At 40.2% G+C, this 25,686-nt stretch overlaps 1 protein-coding gene and 1 pseudogene across 2 annotated transcripts; both read right to left on the reverse strand.

The window, feature by feature from the left end:
• Positions 1-20,427: 20,427 nt before the first annotated feature.
• On the reverse strand, positions 20,428-22,043 carry LOC145086373 (endochitinase EP3-like; annotated as a pseudogene). Its single transcript, XR_013700414.1, has 2 exons — positions 21,600-22,043; positions 20,428-21,049 (listed from the first exon to the last, which is right to left on the reverse strand). The product of XR_013700414.1 is annotated as an endochitinase EP3-like (transcript).
• A 1,736-nt stretch (positions 22,044-23,779) lies between these two features.
• LOC145086374 (endochitinase EP3-like) lies at positions 23,780-25,374 on the reverse strand. Its single transcript, XM_079024123.1, has 2 exons — positions 24,941-25,374; positions 23,780-24,357 (listed from the first exon to the last, which is right to left on the reverse strand). The coding sequence occupies exons 1-2, from the start codon at positions 25,338-25,340 to the stop codon at positions 23,954-23,956; spliced, it is 804 nt and encodes a 267-aa protein (XP_078880249.1). The 5' UTR covers positions 25,341-25,374; the 3' UTR covers positions 23,780-23,953.
• Between the last annotated feature and the right edge of the window lie 312 nt (positions 25,375-25,686).

Genomic DNA, 25,686 nt, shown 5'->3' on the forward strand with positions numbered 1-25,686 from the left:
TTGTATCAAGGGGAGGATGTAGCCTGATCAACTACATTTCCTCCAAGGTACAACTATCACGTGTCTCGAGGAAATCGTGATGGTAGGAAAACCTAAAAACATACCCCTTTATCACCAAAAAGAGAACAACAACTCAATCTATACATCTTAGGAATGATATTAACATGTTTATACATCCTCGCAGACAGCACGGCTGGTTTCCATCACCCTGGAGTTCCTTATTTCCCTAATCAGGGGAATAACATATGGTTGGAAGAATCCGAGGAGGAACCTGAAGAGGACCCCGAGGAGGAGTCTGAAGAGGAACCCGAGGAAGAACCTGAGGATGAATCCGAAGGGGAACCTGAGGCGGAAGCCGAAGGCAGACCTGCCGAGCCAGTGGTGGACCAGGAGGAAGAGGAAGCCGATGGAGGTCTCGAGGAGGAACCCAACGAAGACGAAGATGGTGATTCGGACGCAGAGTCTGAAGTCATCAACCCCCTTTATCCGGTTAGGGTGCCCGCTTATCGGGTAGGCCCCACTGGTCCTACACCCCCTGGGGTATCGACCTTTGGAGGTGGAGTAGGCAGCAGGGACAACGACCCCCGTTTGGCATGTCATGCGAGTTCTATGACCTGAGCGATGGAGGACCGGCCGATTGTGCTCTTCCGGTCATGGTGAGACGATTGCGGAACAATGGCGACCTAGCTCAGAGCACCGTCGATCAGATGAACCAGATGTAGACTAGGGTCGAGCGTGCAGAGCAGGAAACGTGAGAGGTTATCCGAGAGTTCCACATCAGACAGGCGTGGTGGGAGGCTTGACTCCGAGATGCGGAACGACAAGTGGCTCGTCTTCAGGGAGCGTCCACTTCCTCAATACCACTCCTTGGCGCATCCCACCATGACTAGGACTAGTCGTACCCGTATTTAATATTATGTTACTAGGATCTGTTCTATGTACCCCAACTCTATGTTTAAGTGATCACACTACTCATAGAGCCGTTATGCTGCCGAATTTGCACCACTTATGTATGCTCTTTTGAGCAAAATTTTCATGTATCAAAAATGCGGATAATATTAATGAAAGGTTTTAAGTGTTCTACTATGATGTTGTAATCTGTTATGTGTTATATATCCATGATTGTATGCTAAATTGTGAAATTGCTTAAGTTCGTGCCACACACCTAGTTTATAGGATCACAATCTCACAAAACCATAGGCACTCAACATCTTTCCGCTCCATGACAGAAAGATGCCTCGACGACCAACTCGTAGTAAACCTGGACCAACCCCTCCAGAAGTTGACTCAGCTGCATTCCAAGCAGCTGTGTCTGCTGCGTTCACCGCAGCAATGGCACAGATTCACCAAGGGAACAATGGAGGAGTCAATGGACAAGAGGCAAGAAGTTTAAACAACGGGATCAATCAAGGACCGACCAAAACATGCTCCTACAAAGATTTCACCAATGCCAAGCCGCGAACCTTTAATGGCACGGGTGGTGTGATAGTCCTGAAAAGGTGGATTGAGAAGGTGGAATCAGTGTTCGAAATATGTGAATGCCCCGAGGAAGTGAAAGTGAGGTTTGCCGCGTGCACCTTTGTCGACCAGGCTCTCACTTGGTGGAATGGACATATAGAGGCCATGACTCTCCCTGTAGCCAACTCTATGCCATAGACGGAGCTGAAGGAAATGATGATGGCTGAGTATAGCCCTCGTGGCAAAATCCAGAAGATGGAGCAAGAGCTGTGGGATCTCACCGTCCGAAACTCTGATATAGATGTATACATATCAAAGTTTAGCGAGCTGTCATTATTGTGCCTTGGCATGATTACATCTGAAGGGAAGAAAATTGAACGATTCATCTGGGGACTGACCTCCCCAATTCAAGGAAATATGATCGCTGCAAAACCTGAAACATTTGACAGTGCCAAGAGATTGGCCAAGAAACTGTACGACCACAACAACAAAAAGGGTGAGAAGCCAGCGGAAATTGAAGGAAAGAAAGAGAATGACAACAAGAAAGGAAAGAATAACAAGAGAAAAGGGCGACAAGGCTCGGAATCAGCAAGAAGCAACAAACAGTGACGGTCAATGTTGCGACCACTAAAGTGCCCTTCACACCACATGCTCCAGCCTCAGCTAATCTAAGTGCTCCTTGGCAGTATTCGGGAACTCTTCCAAAGTGCAACAAATGCGGTCTCCACCATAATGGAGAATGTAGAGAAATGCATTGCACCAGTTGCAATCGGAAGGGTCACACGGCAAAGTATTGCAGGACCTATCCTCCCCAGAATCAACCACAAGGAAACAACAACCACAACAACAACAACACCAACAACCCTGGGAACGCAGGAGAAGGAAGGGTGCTAGCTATGGGTCAGCGAGAAGCGGTTCAGGATCCCACTATTGTTACTGGTACGTTTCTCCTAAACCACACTTATGCATGCATCCTATTTGATACTGGAGAAGAACGGAGTTTTGTGAGCAATAAATTCAAACACTTGTTAAATCAACAACCCCAGAAGCTTAATGAAACCTTCATGGTGGAAATGGCTAATGGGAAGACAGAATCCACTGGGGAAATCTATATCGGATGTACCATAGCCTTAAATCACCACGTCTTTCAAATAAACTTGATGTCTGTTTCCATTAGGAGTTTTGATGTGATTATCAACATGGATTGGTTAAGCCCCCACCATGCTGAAATTATGTGTCACGAGAAGGCCGTTCGCCTTCATCTCCCAAATCACGAAACCCTAGTTATTTACGGGGACAAACCCAGCACGAACCTTCGTCTTATCTCGTGCATTAAAGCGCAAAAGTACCTACGAAAGAGGGACTTGACGTTCCTGGCTCACATAGTAGACAAATCCAAGAAAGAGGTCAACATTCAAGACATTCTAGTAGCTTGTGAGTTCCCAGATGTCTTTCCTGATGAACTTCCGTGGATACCCCCAGAAAGACAATTCGAGTTTCGAATTGACCTTGTACCAGGAGCTACCCCCATCGCCAAATCGCCCTACAGATTGGCTCCTGCGGAGATGCAAGAGTTGTCCAGCCAACTCAATGAGATTTTGGATAAAGGATTCATCCGACCCAGTTTCTCACCTTAGGGAGCTCTAGTTCTCTTTGTCAAGAAGAAAGACAGTACCTTCCGGATGTGTATCGACTACAGAGAACTTAACAAGCTCACTATCAAAAACCGATATCCACTTCCACGAATCGACGGCCTATTTGACCAACTCCAAGGAGCTAGTCACTTCTCAAAGATAGATCTACGATCTGGATACCACCAACTCAAGGTCCGGGAGGAGGATATTCCAAAAACCGCCTTCCGAACTCGTTACGGACATTATGAATTTTTCGTAATGCCCTTCGGTCTAACGAATGCTCCTGCCGCATTCATGGTTCTAATGAATCGAATCTGCCGACCTTTTCTTGATAATTTCGTCATTGTTTTCATCGATGATATCCTCATATATTCCCGAAACGAAGAAGAACACGACCAACATCTTCGACAAATCCTAGAAACCCTACGAACCGAAAAGTTATACGCAAAACTCTCCAAGTGCGAGTTTTTGCTCCGAAGTGTGAACTTTTTGGGACATGTTGTTAGTCAGGAAGGAATTCATGTGGATCCTTCTAAAATTCAAGCCGTCGAAGGATGGGAAATTCCAACAACACCCACAGAAATTCGCCAATTTCTGGGTCTCGCAGGCTATTACAAATGATTCATCCAGAACTTCTCTAAGATGGCCAAACCGCTTAGGCGTACCCTTCGTATGGACGGACAAGCAGGAAGCCGCGTTTCGATCTCTGAAGCAAGCACTCTGCATTGCGCCGGTGCTATCGCTACCCGAAGGAACGGAAGACTTTATAGTCTACTGCGATGCGTCAAATCAGGGTTTAGGCTGTGTACTCATGCAGCGTGGAAAGGTGATAGCTTACGCGTCCCGACAACTAAAGACTCACGAAGTGAATTACACGACCCACGATATGGAGCTAGGAGCAGTGGTCTTCGCCCTGAAGATTTGGAGACACTACCTTTATGGTACCGAGTGCACTATCTTCACTGACCACAAGAGTCTCTAGCATATCTTGAATGAAAAGGAGCTAAACATGAGGCAACGAAGATGGGTCGAACTGCTAAACGACTACGAATGCAAAATCAAGTACCACCCAGGCAAGGCTAACGTGGTAGCCGATGCCTTGAGTCGAAAAGAATACTCAAATCGTCGTGTGAAAATTCTCTCAATAACCATCCAATCCCACCTGACCTCGCAAATCAGGACAGCCCAGTCAGATGCCATGAAGGCAGAAAGCAAAACAAGTGAAGCGTTGTGTGAAATGGAGAAGAACATGGAGGTGAAGGAAGATGGAACATATTAATTCATGAACCGCGTATGGGTCCCTAAACTTGGGGGATTCAGAGAGGTAGTCATGAACGAAGCCCACAAGACGCGACACTCCATCCATCCGGGTTCAGACAAAATGTACTTGGTTGTTAAGCAACATTATTGATGGCCTAATATGAAGGCAGAGATTGCCACTTACGTTAGCAAATGCCTTACTTGTGCTAAAGTAAAGGTGGAATATCAGAAGCCCTCCGGATTATTACAGAAACCAGTAATTCCCAAGTGGAAATGGGAAAGGATTACATGGATTTTGTGACCAAACTACCCAAGTCGATGGATGGCTTGGATACCATCTGGGTAATAGTTGATAGAGTAACGAAATCCGCTCATTTCCTACCAATAAAAGAATCGTACAAGATGGAGCGCCTGGCAAGAATCTACATCAAAGAAATCGTGAGACTCCACGGAGTACCGATATCTATCATCTCAGATAGAGATAATAGATTTATTTCACGCTTTTGGCAATCGCTTCAGAAAGCTATGGGAACACAACTTGACATGAGCACTGCCTACCACCCACAAACGGATGGTCAAAGTGAGCAAACCATTCAAACACTAGAAGATATGCTCCGAGCATGTGTAATAGACTTTGGAAAATCATGGGATACCCACTTGCCTTTGATCGAGTTCTCATATAATAACAGTTATCACTCGAGTATCAAAGTTGCTCCTTACGAAGCATTATACGGGTGTAAATGTAGATCACCATTGTGCTGGGTTGAGGTAGGAGACACCCAGCTAGCGAGAGGGAAAACGCTAAACAATGCTTTAACGGGACCGGAAATCATATGCAAGATGACCGAGAAACAATTCAGATCAGAGCACAAATGCAATCGTCACGAGACAGACAAAAGAGATACGCCGATAAGCGACGAAATCCCTTGGAATTCAGAGTCGGAGATAGGGTGATACTAAAAGTCTCTCCTTAGAAAGGAGTGATTCGTTTTGGGAAGCGGGGCAAACTGAAACCTCGATACATTGGACCCTTCGAGATTCTTGCCTAAATCGATCTAGTGGCTTATAGACTGCAGCTACCCACTGAGCTCAGTAGTGTACACTCTGTGTTCCACATCTCCAACTTGAAGAAGTGCTTATACGACGAGACTCTCGTCATTCCTTTAGAGGAGATCAAAATCAATGAGAACCTTCTGTTCATCGAGGATCCAGTTGAAATCATGGACCGAGAGGTGAAGTGTACCAAGTAGAGCCGCATTCCAATTGTGAAAGTTCGATGGAACACGAGACGCGGACCTGAATTCACATGGGAACGCGAAGATCAAATGAAGCAGAAGTACCCTCATATACTCTTGCATTCTCAAATCTAGCTTTCAAAAGAATTTCGGGACGAAATTCCCTCTAACGGGGGGATGATGTCACAACTAAGAAGTTTGGTGCCTTGTAACTACAACACCTATAACAACTATGAATCAATAACATGAAAGCATGCATGATGCTTATTCTATAACAACAAAACTTCATCAAATACTTCATTCTAGCACTACAAATGGTCAACAAAGAATTGGAAACCTTTGAAATCCCGATTTTAAGTCCATTTTGGACTAGGATTTCCTTATTGGGCCTAATGGACTAATAAGCTTCCAATTTATCCATCTTGAACCTAGAACTCTCTAATGGGCCCTAATTTGGACCCATATACATGAAACATAATATTTTGGGCCTTAATGGGTCATAATCAATTTAATTTAGCCCTAATAGGTCATAAAAATTATACTTTGATTTATTTGGGCCAAGCATCATCTAACTTAACTATAATATGGGCTTAAGGGCAAACAGCCCAAATCTTCTCTCTTCCCCTCTCCATTCTCGGCCCAAACCCACAAGAGAAAGAGGAGTTGACTTTCTCATTGCCACCTCACTAATAATTGGTGGGTTTCCATGCAAATCCCATGCTTCCAAGCAAACATCTCATCAACTTTCTCTTTTCCCCTCTCCCTTCTTCTCTCGGTCGAACACAACACACACACACTTACAAAATTCATCTCCATTCTCTCAAACTCCCACTAGAACATCCTTACACTCACCTCAAAAATTTCAAGAAGCACAAGGGCTACAAGGAAATCTCTTCTTAATATCACAAATCTAAGGTAAATTGATGTTTAATCCATGATCTAACTACTTCATTTCATCAAAAATCTCTTCTAAATCCATGCAATCTTGTGATCTTGCATCTTAGAAGCCTCTAAATTCGAGATCATCCAAGAAAGCTTACTAGGATCGAAATTTTCTTCACTCCTCTCTTCAAAACCGAAACCACAACTCAAGGTGAGCTTCATACCCCTCTTTTTTCGGTTTTCATGTGTTTTATGGGGGAGAATACAAGAAAATGTGTAGATCTATGTGTATATGTATGCTATGTGTGATTTTATGCATGTATGTGTATATTTATGTGTTTTTGTGATAAATATGTAACTAAAAAGGGGTAAACCTCGAGATCTATGGTATGAGGAGAGAAACAAATATAATCTAAGTTATTCTACACTAATCAAGTCAATAATAATAAATTATAGGGTTATGATAACATATTTCAACATAAAAACCCACTTTTGGGCTTAAAATGTGAAGTATACAAAACTAGGGTTAAAAATGGCCAAGTCACGGTTTCTTAAGGGCCAAAAGAGTAAAAACAGTTTTCATAATTGTTATTCTGAATAATAAAATTTTCAAAGGACTTAAAATGTAAATTTTTAGCTTAATGGGCTAATTTTGGGCTTTTTGGCCCAATAAGCCTCGAATTGCAAAAAAGTGACAAATTTAAGGGGTTGAAGTGGAACTTTCTGTAAAACAGGGGATAATTAGCATAACAAAACTATTTTAAGGGTCAAAATGCTTTTCACTATCAAAAAGGACAAAAAATGTAAAGTTTTAGATTTTGGGCCAAAACTGTAAAAGTTGCGAAAAATGGGGTTCTAACCGAGAAACACCATTCTGGAAGGGCTGAAGCTGTTAACAAAATAAATTTTGGGTTAAAACTATCTTTTCAACGAGTTTATGAAACAAAAGTGTCAAGAAAATGTATTAAGGACTAAAAATGAAATTCTTTTATATAAAGGACTAAAAGTGTTATTTTTATTAAAGAAAGATAGTGAAAAGGTCAAATTCTAATTTTAAACAAATTAATTCATTAAGACAAAATACAAGATCCACGACTACCAACAAAACGGAAAACGAATAAACATTTAACACCAAATATCGTTATAAACGAATTGATTTGGTCTCGAATCAATACAAAACAACAATTGTTAAATCAAAACACTTCGATAGATACACGATAACTACAATGAGTAAATCTTCAAACTTTGGGCTTATGAGTTTCAAATCATGCTCGTTGAGCCTTGCAAGCCCATCGACATGATCTTTGGGCTGAAAGGGATAACGCTTATATGTTATTGGGCCTTCCATGACCCAATATTTTATAAAAGGACTTTCAATAGCTTTTATGTGCTATTAGGCCCTAGAGGCCCATTAAAAAAGCTAGTAATGTCACAGTAATCAAATGCGTGTTAGATCCTCGTGTCTTTCGCATCCATGACAGCTTAAGGTACTTACGATAGTAGTGGGACATAATGCTCCTCTTCTCTTCGTTCGCTAAAGCTTACGAGAAACCAAAGTAGACGAAATTAGGACGATATACAAAGTAGAGTAATCAATATTCATTCGTTAAGACAATACAAAAATCAGTAATCACGAATACATTTAAACATCGGAAAACATCAGGTTTTCCAGGGAATTCAATACTACTCGCTCGAAATTTTATAACTATAATACAAAATACCCTTCATATATATGTTTTTGAAATTATTCATGCATCAACTTATGGATCTTCACACTTTGATAAACAAAAGTCTTTTCAAAAAATATCGGATTTTCTGGGTTTTACAGACTACACAAATCATTTTATCCCAACATTGCTTATGAACTCACCAACATTTCATATGTTGATGTTTTTCCAGAATAACTTGTATTCTCAGATAACAGGTAAGTGGAAGAGTAATATGAAGTAATTTTAGGATGTTGTGTTGTTAAAAGCACTCAAACAATTTATGTTATGAATGTGTAATGTTAAAACAATGTATTCGATGTGAACAATTCCAGTTGTAATATATTGATGCATGGTGACGTTTATGTTATGATTCATGTATATTCATTGTGATGATATTCAATTAAAGTAACGCGAGCCCTCGGACGTTTCCGCCGTTTGGTTCGGGGGAGTGACATACATATATAATCACAACTGCCACATTTTAAACAAAATTAGATACAAAAACAAATACGGATACCCATATCATATATCTTACTCAATAATGCTACTTCATGTTAGATATATATAATATCTAGATGTGACAATCGTCAATTTCGAGTCAAGTCAAGTCAACAAGTCAAACCGATCGACTCGTTTAACCCTATGTATTGGAGTGTACGTTATGTAATTACTGTATAACTCACTATTTTAATGAGAAAACATCACTTGGGAAAAGTTCGTGTGTTTAAATTTCCTAAGCCTTAGTGCTAAACAATGAACCAAACTGATAAAACAGTGTTACATACTCATCGAGAGTGGGTAAGATCCTTAAACATGACTTAACGGGGTTCACGGACCTTGCGTTGCGGAGCCAAACACTCTCCATTGTCACACATGAAACCTCTCTCAATCATGTTCACTCTATCTCTCTTTATCAAGAATCTCTCCCAAATCTCTCCAAGAATGTGAAATCTCTCCCAAATCTCTCTTTGTATGAGAAATCTCTCCAAGAATGTGAAATCTCTCCCAAATCTCTCTTTGTATGAGAAATCTCTCCAAGAATATGAAATCTCTCCCAAGTCTCTCTTTGTATGAGAAATCTATCCAAGAATGTGAAATCTCTCCCAAATCTCTCTTTGTATGAGAAATCTCTCCAAGAATGTGAAATCTCTCCCAAACCTCTCTCAAAAGTTTCCGTAACTTTTTGAAGTCATACGGGTCATTCTGACCCTTAACCGGGTCAAAAACCGCTTAAAACGGGGTAAAAACGGATAAAATAGGCTTAAAGACCCGAAACCCTTCTATTAGGGCCGAAGCCTCTTAGGACTCGAAAGTCCTCTCGGGACCGAACCTCACCCAGGAAGAACCGAACCCGAAGGTCCTCTCAGGGCCGAACCTCGCACAGGGGAACCGAAACCGAGGGCACTGTTCATTTGGGCTATTTCGGTTCTGATGACCATGGGACCAAGCCCTTGGCTTCCTCCTACCTTCGCCTCCCTTCGCCTCCCTTCGCTTCCGACTTAGCATCAGAAGGGACCGAGCATCGGCCAGGACCGAGAGGTCTCGCTGGGAAACCTCTTTTCTCCCGGTTTTCGTATAATTTCGCGTTTTAGGCCCGTTTGTAATCGTTTTAACACGGGATTTTCACCCAAAACTTTATTTTAACATATAAAACCCCTTTATTTATGGTTAATCAGGTTTTAAGGATAAAACCTTATCCAAGAAGAGTGGGTGAAGTACAAAGGTTGAGTGTTGACTTTTCCTTGTATTATGACACAAGCAACCTCCATACCCACTCCATGACCAACCCACACTCCTCCCCACCATACCTTGTCACTTCCTTGTCCTTTTTGCCCCTCTCACAAGTTATTCCCACGTTCATAGAGCTGGATATTCATCCTCTCTCCTCATTCTCACTCACTTGCTCTCATTTCACCAAATATCAAACACCACTTTTATCTCAAACTTTTTCTCTCTATCTCAAGACTTCAAGGCTGATCTTCAAGCTTTATTCTTCCCTTGGTAAGTATAATTCACCTTCCTTATGATTATTACCCTTCATTCTACTCAAACCATTGATTGCTTACACAAACTCCATCACTTTGATGTTAGATTCTCGAAAATCTTCAAGACATCTTCAAGTGTTCTTGAGTTGTTTACTTCCATTCTTGGACAATCATCTTCTGAAATCACTCAAGGTGAGTTCATACCCCTCCATTACCATGTTTTCTTAAGCTTTAAGGGGGAGAATACAAGTTAAAACACCATGAACATAACTAAACTTTTCTAACAGCTTTCATCAGAAAAGTTGGGCTCCATTCACGGACTGTTTTGGACAACTTAAACATTTTTGTTTTCAAAACTGTTTTAGGTGCATGTAGCTCAGGTTTTTAGCTTTAAAATGACTACTTGCACATCTCCATACGATTTTTTTACAATTTATGGTGGTTTTTTACAAAACTGTCTATCATTTCAAACATCAATCCGGACCAGTCTGTGATTATGGACTTATTCACACAAGTTAGAGGTCACTAAAAATTATGGAAAAATTTATGAACAGGCTAGACTCATTTTCCAAACTCTCAGAAGTTACAGAACTTGATTTGGACATATTATGATTTTTCTACAAATTTTCTAATAACAATTACAGAAAACGTTATTAACAGAAAAACACTATCAATTTCATTTCACCTTGTAACATGTTGAGCAAGGTATATATCATTATGTGATTATGTGTTGTTGCAATATATGACAATTTTGTGTTAGTATCTAGATATACACCAGTTAACAAATGGATTTTTACGAGATAAAGCATAGAATAAACAAAGTGTTATAATTAAAGTACACCCATTACACACAAACATTTTATTAAACTATGTTAAGTATAGTTTATGTACTTTACTATTTCTACCCTTGTTTGGTAAACTATAATAGGTATAGTTTATGATACGTTTCAAAATACATACATTTCAGAAGGGTACATTTATACAAAAGGGAATTAAGTGTAAATTCGTTAATGACTTTGTGAGACATTCGCTTCGCATTAATCATAAGTCCTGTATTGTAACCAGAGTCTCCTGGAGGGAAAGCGTGATAGTTGTATATAGATCTATATTGGGCTTGACAATGCCACACCTGAGCTGCATGCAACAGCTAGACCGACAGGTCTGAGGTGACAAATGTCATAACAGTTCCGATGCCTGAAGAACATCGTTTTCAAGCCATCTAGGTCACATCATGGTTATAATAACTCACAGAAAGTATTAACAAACATAAGAATTTACGGGAATTTCATTGATATCATACGCATTTATGTTGAATTAAACTCACATTATTTTATGTAAATAATGAAGATTACTCATACATTTTGGTCTTTTGGATATAAGATTACAGTACTCATTTTAAGGAAAACATCGGATTTTTCTGGAACAACCATACATTTACGAGACAAGTTTTTCATAATTGCTTACAAAAACTTATGAAGTCACCAACCATTGTGTTGACACTTTTTCAAACAACTTGTATTCTCAAGAAATCACTAAACAGGAAATGAAGTGGATTTTGAGGATGGGACGTTAAGGCGTCAAACGTCTCATATTTTTGTCAACATATTGTAATTGATTTTGAAACATGTAACTCATACAATGATGTAACTCTCTCAATTATATATATGTTGGTTGTGTTTACTTTCATCACTATTGCCATTATTGTTATGATACTATACATGAAGTCCTCCACCCCTGGACGTTTCCGCCATCCTTGGTTTGGGGGTGTGACAGATTGGTATCAGAGCACGGTTTATGGTGAATTAAGTGTATCAAACCACATAAGATATACAAACTATAAACACATTTGGGACTAAAAATTTCTGATTTTAAACATTTCTCAATTGGATATACTTTTAGAAAATAAATGGTTTTTTTTTATTAAAGTATACATTCGTACATTACATGCTCACATAGTGTCATAACTAGGGAGAACATAAAGTGAAAGAGGAGGAGTTGAACATTACGAGTATGCCCTAGCATGTGTAACCAGTTCTGGGAAGGATATAGCCTGATCAACTATATTCGTCCGAGAAGTGACTTACGTATCTTGGGGGATAGTCGTAATGGGCAACAAATCTAATAACCTAACTCTACTCTATAAGGAACGCTCTAAGAACCAAATCTAAACATTTAAAATACTATAGGAGTATTTGTATGTTGCTGTAGCGCAATATTATTATATCCATTATGTGCTTCTTACCCCCCCTCCCCCCAATTTCTCGTGCAGACGTCATGGCAGGATTCCATCTACCAGGAGACCCGTACTTTCCCGATCAGGGAAATGCCAGCTGGATCGAAGAAGAAGCAATTGAAGAAGATCCCGAAGAGGATCTTGAAGAGGATCCCGAGGAGGAACCCGAGGAAGAAGAAGAGGAAGACGATGACGTCGAGATAGAAATGTTTGAGGATGAAAGTGAAGAGGAGCCAGAAGTCTTCAACCCCCTTACATCGCGAGGGTACCTGCAAACTGCTGGGGGCACAACGGGCCTGAACCCCGTTGGGCAACAACAATCGAAAGGTGGAGCCGTCAACAGCGCCATCGGTCACCTTATGGCGACCAACGAGGTTACTATGACCTTAGTCACGGGGGACCGGCTGACAGAGCTCTCCCCATTATGACCCAGCACATTACGAACTTGGAGAACCATATTAGAGAATTGACAGACCATGTTCGAAATCTTAGCGCCATTACGGCAGCCACCGATGCACGCGCCCGGTATCTGGAAAGGGACTTCTATCCAGTGGACCAATTCATCGAGGACCTTACCACGGCTCGAGCGGAGGTAAGGGAGTACCAGGAGAGGCACACAACTCTCGAGGAGAAAGTGATCGCAGCCGAACACCGAATTGCAGAACTTCAGGGAGCCTCGACTTCATCTCAGAGCCGCCATGGACCAGATGCCACCCACTGGGAGTAGTGTTCGCACTGCTCATGTTTTGTTATAAGTCTAGGATTTCGAGTATGTGTTGGTGCTACTCTTTATTGCGAATAGGTTGACCCGTGACTAAGTGATCACACTAGTCAAAGGGGCTTTTGTTCTGTCAAAACTTTATCTTCTATTATGATGTAATGTAGAACCTTATGAGGTCAAATTTTCTCAAAACAATATTTATTAAAAAGCTCTTACTTAGTGGAACGGCCGAGTTAAGTCACTTACTCCTGCAGTGGCTAACTCCATAGGCTGGGAAAACCTAAAAGCGTTGATGTTAAAGGAATACTACCCGAGGGGAGAGATACAAAAACTCGAGGAAGAACTCTGGAACCTCAGAATGACGGGCACTGATCTTGAGACTTATACCGCTCGCTTTAATGACCTAGCACTCCTCTGTCCAGCAATGGTCACTCCAGAGGAGAAGAAAGTGGAGCGATATCTCTGGGGGCTGTCATCCCAGATTCAAGACAATGTACTAGCTTCGAAACCTAGCACCTTTGAGAGTGCCAAGGAGTTGGCGCAACAACTCATCGATCACAGGGCTAGTCGTGGCACCGTGGTCGCCACCACCGACCAAACAAAAGGAGGGAACAACAAGAGGAAGTTCTGGAACAACAAAAAGAAACAACCGACATAGGACCCTGCTAAGAAGCAACAGACTGTTGCTGTCCGTGCAACCACTACTGCTACCACTCCAGCACCACCGAAGCAGTATGCTGGAAATCTCCCTAAGTGCAACAAATGCAACTACCACCACAATGGTGCTTGCCTGGAAATGCACTACAAAAACTGTGATAGGAAGGGGCATACCGCCCGTTTCTGCAAAACGCCAGCACGACCGCTCAATCAAGTTGCCGGTGCAGGGGCAAGCCAAACCTGCTATGGATGTGGTGAAGCAGGACACTTCAAAAGAAATTGCCCCAAGGCACAAGCTCCTAATGCAGGTGGAGTAGGGAGAGTCCTGGCAATCGGACATGGGGAAGCAGTCATAGATCCTACAGTGGTTACCAATACGTTTCTCCTCAATAACACCTATGCGTGCGTACTATTTGATAGTGGAGCGGAGAGGAGTTTTGTGAGCCATCAATTCAAACAATTGCTAAAACAAACCCCTCATTCATTAAAAGATACTTACGTAGTAGAAATGGCAAATGGGAAGGAAGAGCGCACTAATGATATATACTCAGGGTGTACCCTCACTCTAGACAACCATTCGTTTAATATAGACCTGATGCCGATCACAATAAAATGTTTCGACGTGATCATCGGTATGGATTGGTTAAGTTCTCATCGTGCCGACATTCTATGTTACGAAAGGGCCGTTCGCCTTAATCTGCCAAATGGCGAAACCCTCCTCGTCTATGGCGACAAAACCAGTTCAAATTTGCAGATCATCTCTTGCGTCAAGGCCCAAAAGTATCTCCGAAAGGAATACTCCGCATTTCTAGCCCACGTAGTAGATACAAAGTAAGAGGTGAAGGATATTAACGACATTCCCAAGGTGTGCAACTACCATGATGTATTTCCCGAAGATCTTCCAGGTGTACCCCTCGCACGACAAGTCGAATTCCGGATCGACTTAATTACAGGAGCTACCCCCGTCGCCAAAACTTCATACCGCTTAGCACCGGCAGAAATGCAAGAACTATCCAGCCAGTTGAATGAACTGTTGACCAAGGATTCCTCAGGCCAAGTTTCTCACCCTGGGGAGCACCGGTCCTGTTTGTGAAGAAGAAGGACGGATCTTTTCGCATGTGCATAGAATACCGGGAGCTAAAGAAACTCACTATTAAGAACCGATATCCCCTACCCCGAATCGATGACCTCTTCAACCAACTCCAAGGAGCAAGCTACTTTTCGAAAATCGACCTGAGGTCGGGTTATCATCAACTACGAGTACAAGAAGAGGATATTCCCAAGACTGCGTTCAGAACTCGCTACGGGCACTACGAGTTTGTAGTAATTCCCTTCGGATTAACAAACGCACCGGCGGTATTTATGGACCTGATGAATCGAGTGTGTCGACCCTACTTAGACAAATTCGTGATTGTATTCATCGACGATATTTTAATCTACTCCCGAAGCGAGGAAGAACACCGTCAACATCTCCGGCTAATCTTGGAAACACTGAGGGCAGAGAAGCTTTATACCAAATTCTCAAAGTGCGAATTTTGGATCAGAGAAGTGAATTTTCTTGGCCATGTGGTCAACGAGAAGGGGATACAAGTGGATCCCTCTAAAATCAAAGCTATCGAAAACTGGTCAGCACCTACAACGCCGACAGAAATTCGACAATTTTTAGGGCTCGCCGGCTACTACCGAAGATTCATACATAACTTCTCCAAGATCGCCAAACCACTCACCACCTTGACTCAGAAAGGTGTGGTATTTAAGTGGGAAGATAAACAAGAAGCCGCTTTCCAGACGTTAAAGCAAGCTCTATGCAGCGCACCAGTTTTGTCTCTTCGGGAAGGAACCGATGACTTCGTGGTATATTGGGATGCCTCAAAACAAGGCCTCGGATGCGTGCTCATGCAAAGGGGGAAAGTTATCGCTTACGCATCAAGGCAACTTAAGACGCACGAAAGTAATTATACCACCCACGACCTGGAGCTGGGAGTAGTGGTGTTCGCCTTAAAGATTTGGATGCACTACCTCTACGGCACCAAGTGCACCATCTTCATAGATCACAAAAGTCTTCAGCATATTCTCAATCAGAAGGAACTTAACATGCGGCAAAGAAGATGGGTGGAACTGCTGAATGACTACGAATGTGAAATTCGCTACCACCCGGGTAAGGCCAATGTAGTGGCTGATGCCCTAAGAAGGAAAGAATATTCAGGTCGCCGAGTAAAATCCCTAACCATGACCATCCACTCCTAACTGGCCATGCAGATCAAGGATGCTCAGCTAGAAGCCTTGAAACCAGAAAACGTGGCATTAAGAGGGATGGATAAGAACTTGGAAGTCAAAGAGGATGGAGCTCGTTATCTCATGAACCGAATCTGGACACCGAAGTTCGGTGGGTTCCGAGACGTTGTAATGAATGAAGCACACAAGACTCGATACTCCATCCATCCTGGGTCAGATAAGATGTATCTAGACCTCAAAAAGTTATACTGGTGGCCAAACATGAAGGCTGAAATTGCTACTTATGTGAGCAAGTGCCTGACTTGCGCCAAGGTTAAGGTAGAATATCAGAAGCCATCAGGACTACTTCAACAGCCGGATATACCCGAGTGGAAGTGGGAGTGGATAACCATGGACTTCATAACCAAGCTGCCTAAGACATCAGGCGGGCTAGATACCATATGGGTTATTGTAGACAGATTGACCAAGTCCGCGCACTTCCTGCCAATAAAGGAAACAGGCAAGATGGAGAAGTTAACCAGGACGTGCATCAAGGAGATCGTACGACTGCATGGTGTACCTATATCCATTATCTCTGACCGAGATAGTAGATTCACCTCGCGATTCTGGCAGTCCTTACAGAAATCTCTGGGAACTAGGCTTGACATGAGTACGGCCTACCATCCACAAACCGACGGACAAAGCGAGAGAACCATCCAGATGTTGGAAGACATGCTGAGAGCCTGTGTCATAGATTTTGGTAAAGCATGGGACACCCATTTACCGCTTGTCGAATTCTCCTATAATAACAGCTATCACACTAGCATTAAAGTCGCTCCGTTCGAAGCTCTCTATGGTCGCAAGTGCAGATCACCCCTGTGTTGGGCCGAAGTGGGGGATACTCAGCTAGCTAGGGGGCAAGTCCCTAACAGCACCCTCACTGGTCCTGAAATCATAAGGGAGACCACCGAAAAGATTGTTCAAATCCGAGAGAGGTTGAAGGCCTCCCGTGATCGACAAAAGACTTACGCGGATAAGCGGCACAAACCTTTGGAATTCTAGGTTGGTGATCGAGTACTACTAAAAGTTTCCCCTTGGAAAGGAATGATACGTTTTGGCAAGCGTGGGAAACTAAACCCAAGGTATATTGGTCCATTTGAAATCCTTTCCAGGATTGGACCAGTGGCATACAAACTTCGATTACCTCAAGAACTCGATAAGGTACATCCCACCTTTCACGTATCGAACCTGAAGAAGTGCCTGTCTGATGAGACACTCGTAATACCGCTCGACGAAATCGAAGTTAATGAAAACCTCCACTTCGTGGAGGAACCAGTCGTGATCATGAATCGGGAGATCAAAAGAACGAAACAAAGTCGCATTCCCATAGTGAAGGTTCGTTGGAACGCGAAACGAGGACCTGAGTTCACCTGGGAACGCGAAGATCAAATGAAAAAAAAGTATCCGCATCTCTTCCCAAACCCTTGACGTCCCAATCCGAGTTTAAATTTCGGGACGAAATTCCCTCTAGCGGGGGGATGATGTGACAATCGTTAATTTCGAGTCAAGTCAAGTCAACAAGTCAAACTGATCGACTCGTTTAACCTTGTGTATTAGAGTGTACGTTATGTAATTACTATATAACTCACTATTTTAATGAGAAAACATCACTTGGGAAAAGTTCGTGTGTTTAAATTTCCTAAGCCTTAGTGCTAAACAATGAACCAAACTGATAAAACAGTGTTACATACTCATCGAAAGTGGGTAAGATCCTTAAACATGACTTAACGGGGTTCACGGACCTTGCGTTGTGAAGCCAAACACTCTCCATTGTCACACATGAAACCTCTCTCAATCGTGTTCACTCTATCTCTCTTTATCAAGAATCTCTCCCAAATCTCTCCAAGAATGTGAAATCTCTCCCAAATCTCTCTTTGTATGAGAAATCTCTCCAAGAATGTGAAATCTCTCCCAAATCTCTCTTTGTATGAGAAATCTCTCCAAGAATGTGAAATCTCTCCCAAATCTCTCTCAAAAGTTTCCGTAACTTTTTGAAGTCATACGGGTCATTGTGACCCTTAACCGGGTCAAAAACCGCTTAAAACGGGGTAAAAACGGATAAAATAGACTTAAAGACCCGAAACCCTTCTATTAGGGCCGAAGCCTCTTAGGACCCGAAAGTCCTCTCGGGACCGAACCTCACCCAGGAAGAACCGAACCCGAAGATCCTCTCAGGGCCAAACCTCGCACAGGGGAACCGAAATCAAGGGCACTGTTCATTCGGGCTATTTTGGTTCTGATGACCATGGGACTGAGCCCTTCGCTTCCTCCTACCTTCGCCTCCCTTCGCTTCCGACTCAGCATCAGAAGGGACCGAGCCTCGGCCAGGACCGAGAGATCTCGCTGGGAAGCCTCTTTTCTCCCGGTTTTCGTATAATTTCGCGTTTTAGGCCCGTTTTTAATCGTTTTAACACGGGATTTTCACCCAAAACTTTATTTTCACATATAAGACCCCTTAATTTATGGTTAATCACGTTTTTAAGGATAAAACCTTATCCAAGAAGATTGGGTGAAGTACAAAGGTTGAGTGTTGACTTTTCCTTGTATTATGACACAAGCAACCTCCATACCCACTCCATGACCAACCCACACTCCTCCCCACCATACCTTGTCACTTCCTTGTCCTTTTTCCCCCTCTCACAAGTTATTCCCACATTCATAGAGCTGGATATTCATCCTCTCTCCTCATTCTCACTCACTTGCTCTCATTTCACCAAAAATCAAACACCACTTTTCTCTCAAACTTTTTCTCTCTATCTCAAGACTTCAAGGCTGATCTTCAAGCTTTATTCTTCCCTTGGTAAGTATAATTCACCTTCCTTGTGATTATTACCCTTCATTCTACTCAAACCATTGATTGCTTACACAAACTCCATCACTTTGATGTTAGATTCTCGAAAATCTTCAAGACATCTTCAAGTGTTCTTGAGTTGTTTACTTCCATTCTTCGACAATCATCTTCTGAAATCACTCAAGGTGAGTTCATACCCCTCCATTACCATGTTTTCTTAAGCTTTAAGGGGGAGAATACAAGTTAAACCACCATGAACATAACTAATCGTTTCTAACAACTTTCATCAGAAAAGTTGGGCTCCATTCACGGACTGTTTTGGACAACTTAAACATTCTTGTTTTCAAAACTGTTTTAGGTGCATGTAGTTCAGGTTTTTAGCTTTAAAATGACTACTTGCACATCTCCATACGATTTTTCTACAATTTATGGTGGTTTTTTACAAAACTGTCTATCATTTCAAACATCAATCCGGACCAGTCTGTGATTATGGACTTATTCACACAAGTTAGAGGTCACTAAAAATTATGGAAAAATTTATGAACAGGCTAGACTCATTTTCCAAACTCTCAGAAGTTACAGAACTTGATTTGGACATTTTATGATTTTTCTACAAATTTTCTAATAACAGTTACAAAAAACGTTATTAACAAAAAAACACTATCAATTTCATTTCACCTTGTAACATGTTGAGCAAGGTATATATCATTATGTGATTATGTGTTGTTGCAATATATGACATTTTTGTGTTAGTATCTAGATATACAGCAGTTAACAAATGGATTTTTACGAGATAAAGCATAGAATAAACAAAGTCTTATAATTAAAGTACACCCATTACACACAAACATTTTATTAAACTATGTTAAGTATAGTTTATGTACTTTACTATTTCTACCCTTGTTTGGTAAACTATAATAGGTATAGTTTATGATATATTTCAAAATACATACATTTCAGAAGGGTACATTTATACAAAAGGAAACTTTCATTACGTTAAGTGTAAATTCGTTAATGACTTTGTGAGACATTCGCTTCACATTAATCATAAGTCCTGTATTGTAACCAGAGTCTCCTGGAGGGAGAACGTGATAGTTGTATATAGATCTATATTGGGCTTGACAATGCCACACCTGAGCTGCATGCAACAGCTAGACCGGCAGGTCTGAGGTGACAAATGTCATAACAGTTCTGACGCCTGAAGAACGTCGTTTTCAGGCCATCTAGGTCACAACATGGTTATAATAGCTCACAGAAAGTATTAACAAACATAAGAATTTACGGGAATTTCATTGATATCATACGCGTTTATGTTGAATTAAACTCACATTATTTTATGTAAATAAGGAAGATTACTCATACGTTTCGGTCTTTTGGATATAAGACTACAGTACTCATTTTAAGGAAAATATTGGATTTTTCTGGAACAACCGTACATTTACGAGACAAGTTTTTCATAATTGCTTACAAAAACTTATGAAGTCACCAACCATTGTGTTGACACTTTTTCAAACAACTTGTATTCTCAGGAAATCACTAAACAGGAAATGAAGTGGATTTTGAGGATGAGACGTTAAGGCGTCAAACGTTTCATATTTTTGTCAACATATTGTAATTGATTTTGAAACATGTAACTCATACAATGATGTAACTCTCTCAATTATATATATGTTGGTTGTGTTTACTTTCATCACTATTGCTATTATTGTTATGATATTATACATGAAGTCCTCCACCCCCGGACGTTTCCGCCATCCTTGGTTTGGGGTTGTGACACTAAAGAAAGAAAAAACAATGTCAAATAATCTAACAGCGAAGGTTGTCACCTAGTGCAACACCAAGTTGATCACAATACTGAGTATAATACCGGACACGAGAACTTACGGTGTCCAGATTCCCACCATCACATTCCACTCCATTAATGGATCAGAAACTAAGACAAATTGAACATTGTTCATCCAAAACCACAATGCGGTTCGAAAGGCAATGATTGGATCTGTGGCCACAGTTTCAGGATTGTTTAGCCCATCGAACCCAATGCTCCTCATCGAACCCAATGCTCCTCCCTGCTGGACCGTAGTTATAGTTCCATGAGAGTTGAATCGGACCTCTCCCATAGTAGCCCTTGCTAGGGTTACATGGGTATTGAGTATTACTTTCGTCACAATAATCCCTTGAAGGACCATTTATTTCTTCAATGTAGCAAAAATCTGATCATTGATGCAAATTAAAAGTTAAATAGACCGATTGTTTTTGAACTTCAAGTTTTCAAAGAGGGAATAGTTTACAATAATTTTATTTATAAAACAATGTTTTTTTTTTCACTAATTTTTGTAAAAAAAATGGTTTTTGACATGAATTACGTATAGCATTAAATATTTATTATATTAATATTAATATTTTATACAAAATAGGTTGGATGTATAAGTTATAAAAACTCTTTAAGAAAGTAATTCTATTAACAAATATTTAGATGATAGTTTTGATTCGTCGTTAACCATATAACGTGGTGCACCAAAAAACCAATTCTCTATTACGAACTCGTATATTTTATGCAAAAAGGAGAGATGAAATCGTGCTTATATATACAGTTTAAAACTCTAATTTGTTGTATAAATTTTGAAAAACTGAAATGTCATTGTCTAACAAGAAATCTACTTAATTAATTTATACCTTATATAATTACGTGTATTACCTAATACATTTCTTTTATTAAATTATCTTAAAATTTTTATTACGAGTATGAAAGATTGGCCTTACGTCCTGTTTCATGGGTGACATGAGCGAAGAAAGCTGCTATCTCCCGTCTGGAATCTTCTTCTGAACCTACTCTACCAATTGGGGATAGTTTCCAACAGCTTCAAGGAAAGCGGCGCGTGTATGAAACGCTCTTCCTTCACAACTTGCGTCTGATTGGTCCACGATTCCATCAAAGGACGCATATGTCACGATATTAGCAACCGACACATCATTCGTCGGAGGAGGCCCGAAGCACGGCCCTTCTTGGCAGCCGGTGCCACAGTATGCCTCGTCACTGCCGCAGAAACCAAATCGGCTACAGCATAATCCCGGAGCACAGCCACAGTTCTGGGCGGTGGTGGTGGTGCTAAGGATACCGGAGTAAAGAACTACGGCGAGGAAGAGGAAGAGTGAGAGAGTTTTCATTGTAGTTTGTATGGTGTACGTAGTTAGTGGGATTGGAGCTAGACGAGTATTTAAAGTGCGTGTGAGAAATTCTCAGCATGCCGACATTTCAAAGTGGGTATGGACAATATCGGTTTCGTTTACTTTGACTTGGTGTTTAAGTTGACTTTTTCGATTTTGTTTGACTTTGAAATGTCAAAATCTGAAAAAAGTGAAAGGTCATCCTACCATATCTCCTTGTTCTACAATTAAGAAAATTGAGTCGAAGTTTGAAAGGAAACCCACTTCATTTAGAAACACGATAACACGTTCCTGTTCCAGCATCAGTTTCATGGAAATTTTGGTCCAAATCCGACAGTACTAAGGGAAATAGCAATTCTACATTTTTGAACTTTTTTTGCATCTCATTTAATGCTTTTATATAACATAAAAATTCATTATATAAACATGAGGAAGGAAGTTATATATTTCAATTCATATAACTAATCCACGGCAATACTTCATCATATCCACACTTGGTGCCCATTTTCATCTTTTACCTTTTTTTATTGTATAACTTGTTCACGCTTATATCAATTTAAGAAATCTAGTGTCATAAGGCTAGCTAATATTGGATTCTTAATTAATATCTCTTGCATGCTTTGATCACCAAATTTATGTATCTTAAGCTTGAGTAATTGCCATAAAATCCGAACACTTGATACGCCTATCTTTTAGTAACATCCAGTGAAGTCCAAAAATATTCACTCATTTTATGAAGCTCTTGTTCATTTTCATATAAGAAATCCAACATTCACAAACTTTTAATTACTACTCGCAAATCATATGAACCTTGACCTTTTTAATCATTAAAATATATGGAGTTTAATATTATACCTTTGATAGGGAGTGTGATCGATTCTTCTCAATCCTTGCTAAAGTTGTATTTTTATATTTTGGTTTCATTCTCTGATATTTAATGCCACTTATTCCTGGAGCACATAATGTGAAAATTGACATATATCAAAAGGAATCGGTCAAGCCATATCAATGCAACGTTGTGTGGCCCCTCATGACACGTCATTAGTAATTATGGAACACATCCATGTGTTTTGAATATACATCTCTTACTCATTTACGCAATATAATATGCCAATGTTAACTATATGAAGCCAGTACTTTTGTTTCTTACGCAAATTGATGCTAAACTTAACTTCCATTTCATGTACCTTTATACATAGTGGATCATCCCTTAAGGTCTTCAACACCATTTAGTGATCATGTTGATGCATAAGGTACAACACCTCAATGGACATTTGCCTCTATAGCAACTCATATCAACATGGTCACATACTTTTGCATTATAATTAGTACACCATTTGTGTAACCCAATTTTGAGTATGTTACATGTATATTGTCTTGTATGTTTAAAAATGTACAAATTAATAGCGACAAAATGTTTGCATATAGAGACTTGCATATGTCAAATGTAGCTTTTTTAATAGTTTCCTCATTTGTTGTTGTGAAGTGATATGTTTTATATGTATACTCTCACAATACAATGAAATGGATGAACTACATATATCTCATATATAGTGTAGTTTTTGCATAGCTTAATTTATATGTTTCACGCCATCCACATGACCCCAAACAAAAAGTCACTAGATCATGACCACTTTGAATTGGTCAGCATTCAACGTGTTTGATACAGCCTCTGAGCGAACTCTGAATGGTTAAAAAGTTATACTTTCACATAACCATTAAGAGGTTGGGATCATTCTAATAATTTTATCAATCAACCCTTTAGACTTTAGAAAGAAGTAACAAATTATTCTTTGTAAGATAGATATATAAAGATCTATATCATCATATCACGTAGCACATATAGATACAAAGGCCACATTTTGAACAACTTTGTGGTATCAAATATCTAAATCAATACATGTAATTCATATAATATATAAAGAAATAAAAACACAAAGTCAAATACTCTAACACCGCAGATTATCACCTGGTGCAACACCAAGTTGATCACAATACTGAGTATAATACCGGACACGAGAACTTACAGTGTCCGAATTCCCACCATCACATTCCATTCCATTTATAGCTCTAATTGTCGCTCCAAACCCTTGGCCTAAGACTGCCTGAACATTGTTCATCCAAAACCACAATGCAGTTCGAAAGGCAATGACTGGATCTGTAGCCACAATTTCAGGGTTGTTTACTCCATCGAACCCTATGCTCCTCCCAGCTGGACCATAGTTGTAGTTCCATGAGAGTTGAATCGGACCTCTACCATAGTAACCCTTGCTAGGGTTACATGGGTATTGGGTATTATCTTCGTCACAGTAATCTCTTGAAGGACCGTTTATTTCTTCAATGTAGCAAAAATCTGTTCATGCATGCAAATTAAAAGTTAACCGATTGATCATTTAGTAAAATACGTTTTCTATCCATGGAAATAATAAAAGGAATTAAGGTATATTTATTAAAATCGAGAGAACAAATGCTTGGGATTATTCGGCTAATAATCTAGAGCAACGTTCTTGCATAAACGTTTTTCAAATGTTTTGTTTTAATTGTTGGGTCACTTATAGCATATACGTAGGTAAATAAAGTTGAAGTGATCATCTTTATAAAATTATTACTATTTACTCTTTATTTTTCAAATACAAATTTACTGCATAAACATTACTTTACATTTTAATTAAAATCGAACTATTTGACTTTAAATTTTATTTATTTTATTATCGAAAATAAAATAGAATTGTTTTTGAGTAAATAAGTCAAAACTACCATCTAGAATCTAGATAGTTGCTAATATTATTTTTTACAACTTGAGACTTTTCTAGAACACAAACAATTTATTTTACATAAAATATTAATATAACAAGGATTAAATTCTTTTCATAAAATGTTAAGGTAATAAAATATTTATATAATATTTGATTAGGAGGATGAAAGATTGAGCTTACGTCCAGTTTCATGGGTGACATGAGCGAAGAAAGCTGCTATCTCCCGTTTGGAATCATCTTCAGAACCCACTCTACCAAATTGCGCATAATTTCCAACAGCTTCAAGGAAAGCGGCGCGTGAATAAAACGGTCTTCCTTCACAACTAGAATCTGATTGGTCCACGATTCCATCAAAGAACGCATCTGTCACAATATCAGCAACCGACACGTCATTCGTCGGAGGAGGCCCAAAGCACGATCCTTCTTGGCATCCGGCGCCACAGTATGCCTCGTCACTGCCGCAAAAACCAAATCGGCTACAGCATAATCCCGGAGCACAGCCACAGTTCTGGGCGGTGGTGGTTAGGATACAGGCGGAAAGAACTCCGGCGAGGAGGAGGATGAGGGAGACTGTTTTCATTGTGGTTTCAATGGTTTGTATGATGTAGTTAGTGGCTTGTGGACGTCTATTTAAAGTGTGCGTGTGAGAAAATGTAAGCAGACATTTCGAAGTGGGTATGGGGGAAATTGGTTTCGATTCCTTTGACTTGGTATTTAAGTTGACTTTGTTGATATATTTTGACTTTGAATTGTCAAAATGTGGAAAAGTGCAAATGCGCAATGCCATCCCATTTAACATATCTCCCTTATGACTTTAGCTATATATAACCTTTTAACATCGAAAAATATATTTTTCTTAGACTAATTTATAAAAAATAGCCAAAAAAAAAACATCAAATTTTCAAAATGCAGCTTGACGGGCCGTT

This window comes from Lactuca serriola, chromosome 2, assembly GCF_051521515.1.
Source record: "Lactuca serriola cultivar US96UC23 chromosome 2, Lser_US96UC23_V15, whole genome shotgun sequence".
NCBI lineage: Eukaryota > Viridiplantae > Streptophyta > Magnoliopsida > Asterales > Asteraceae > Lactuca > Lactuca serriola.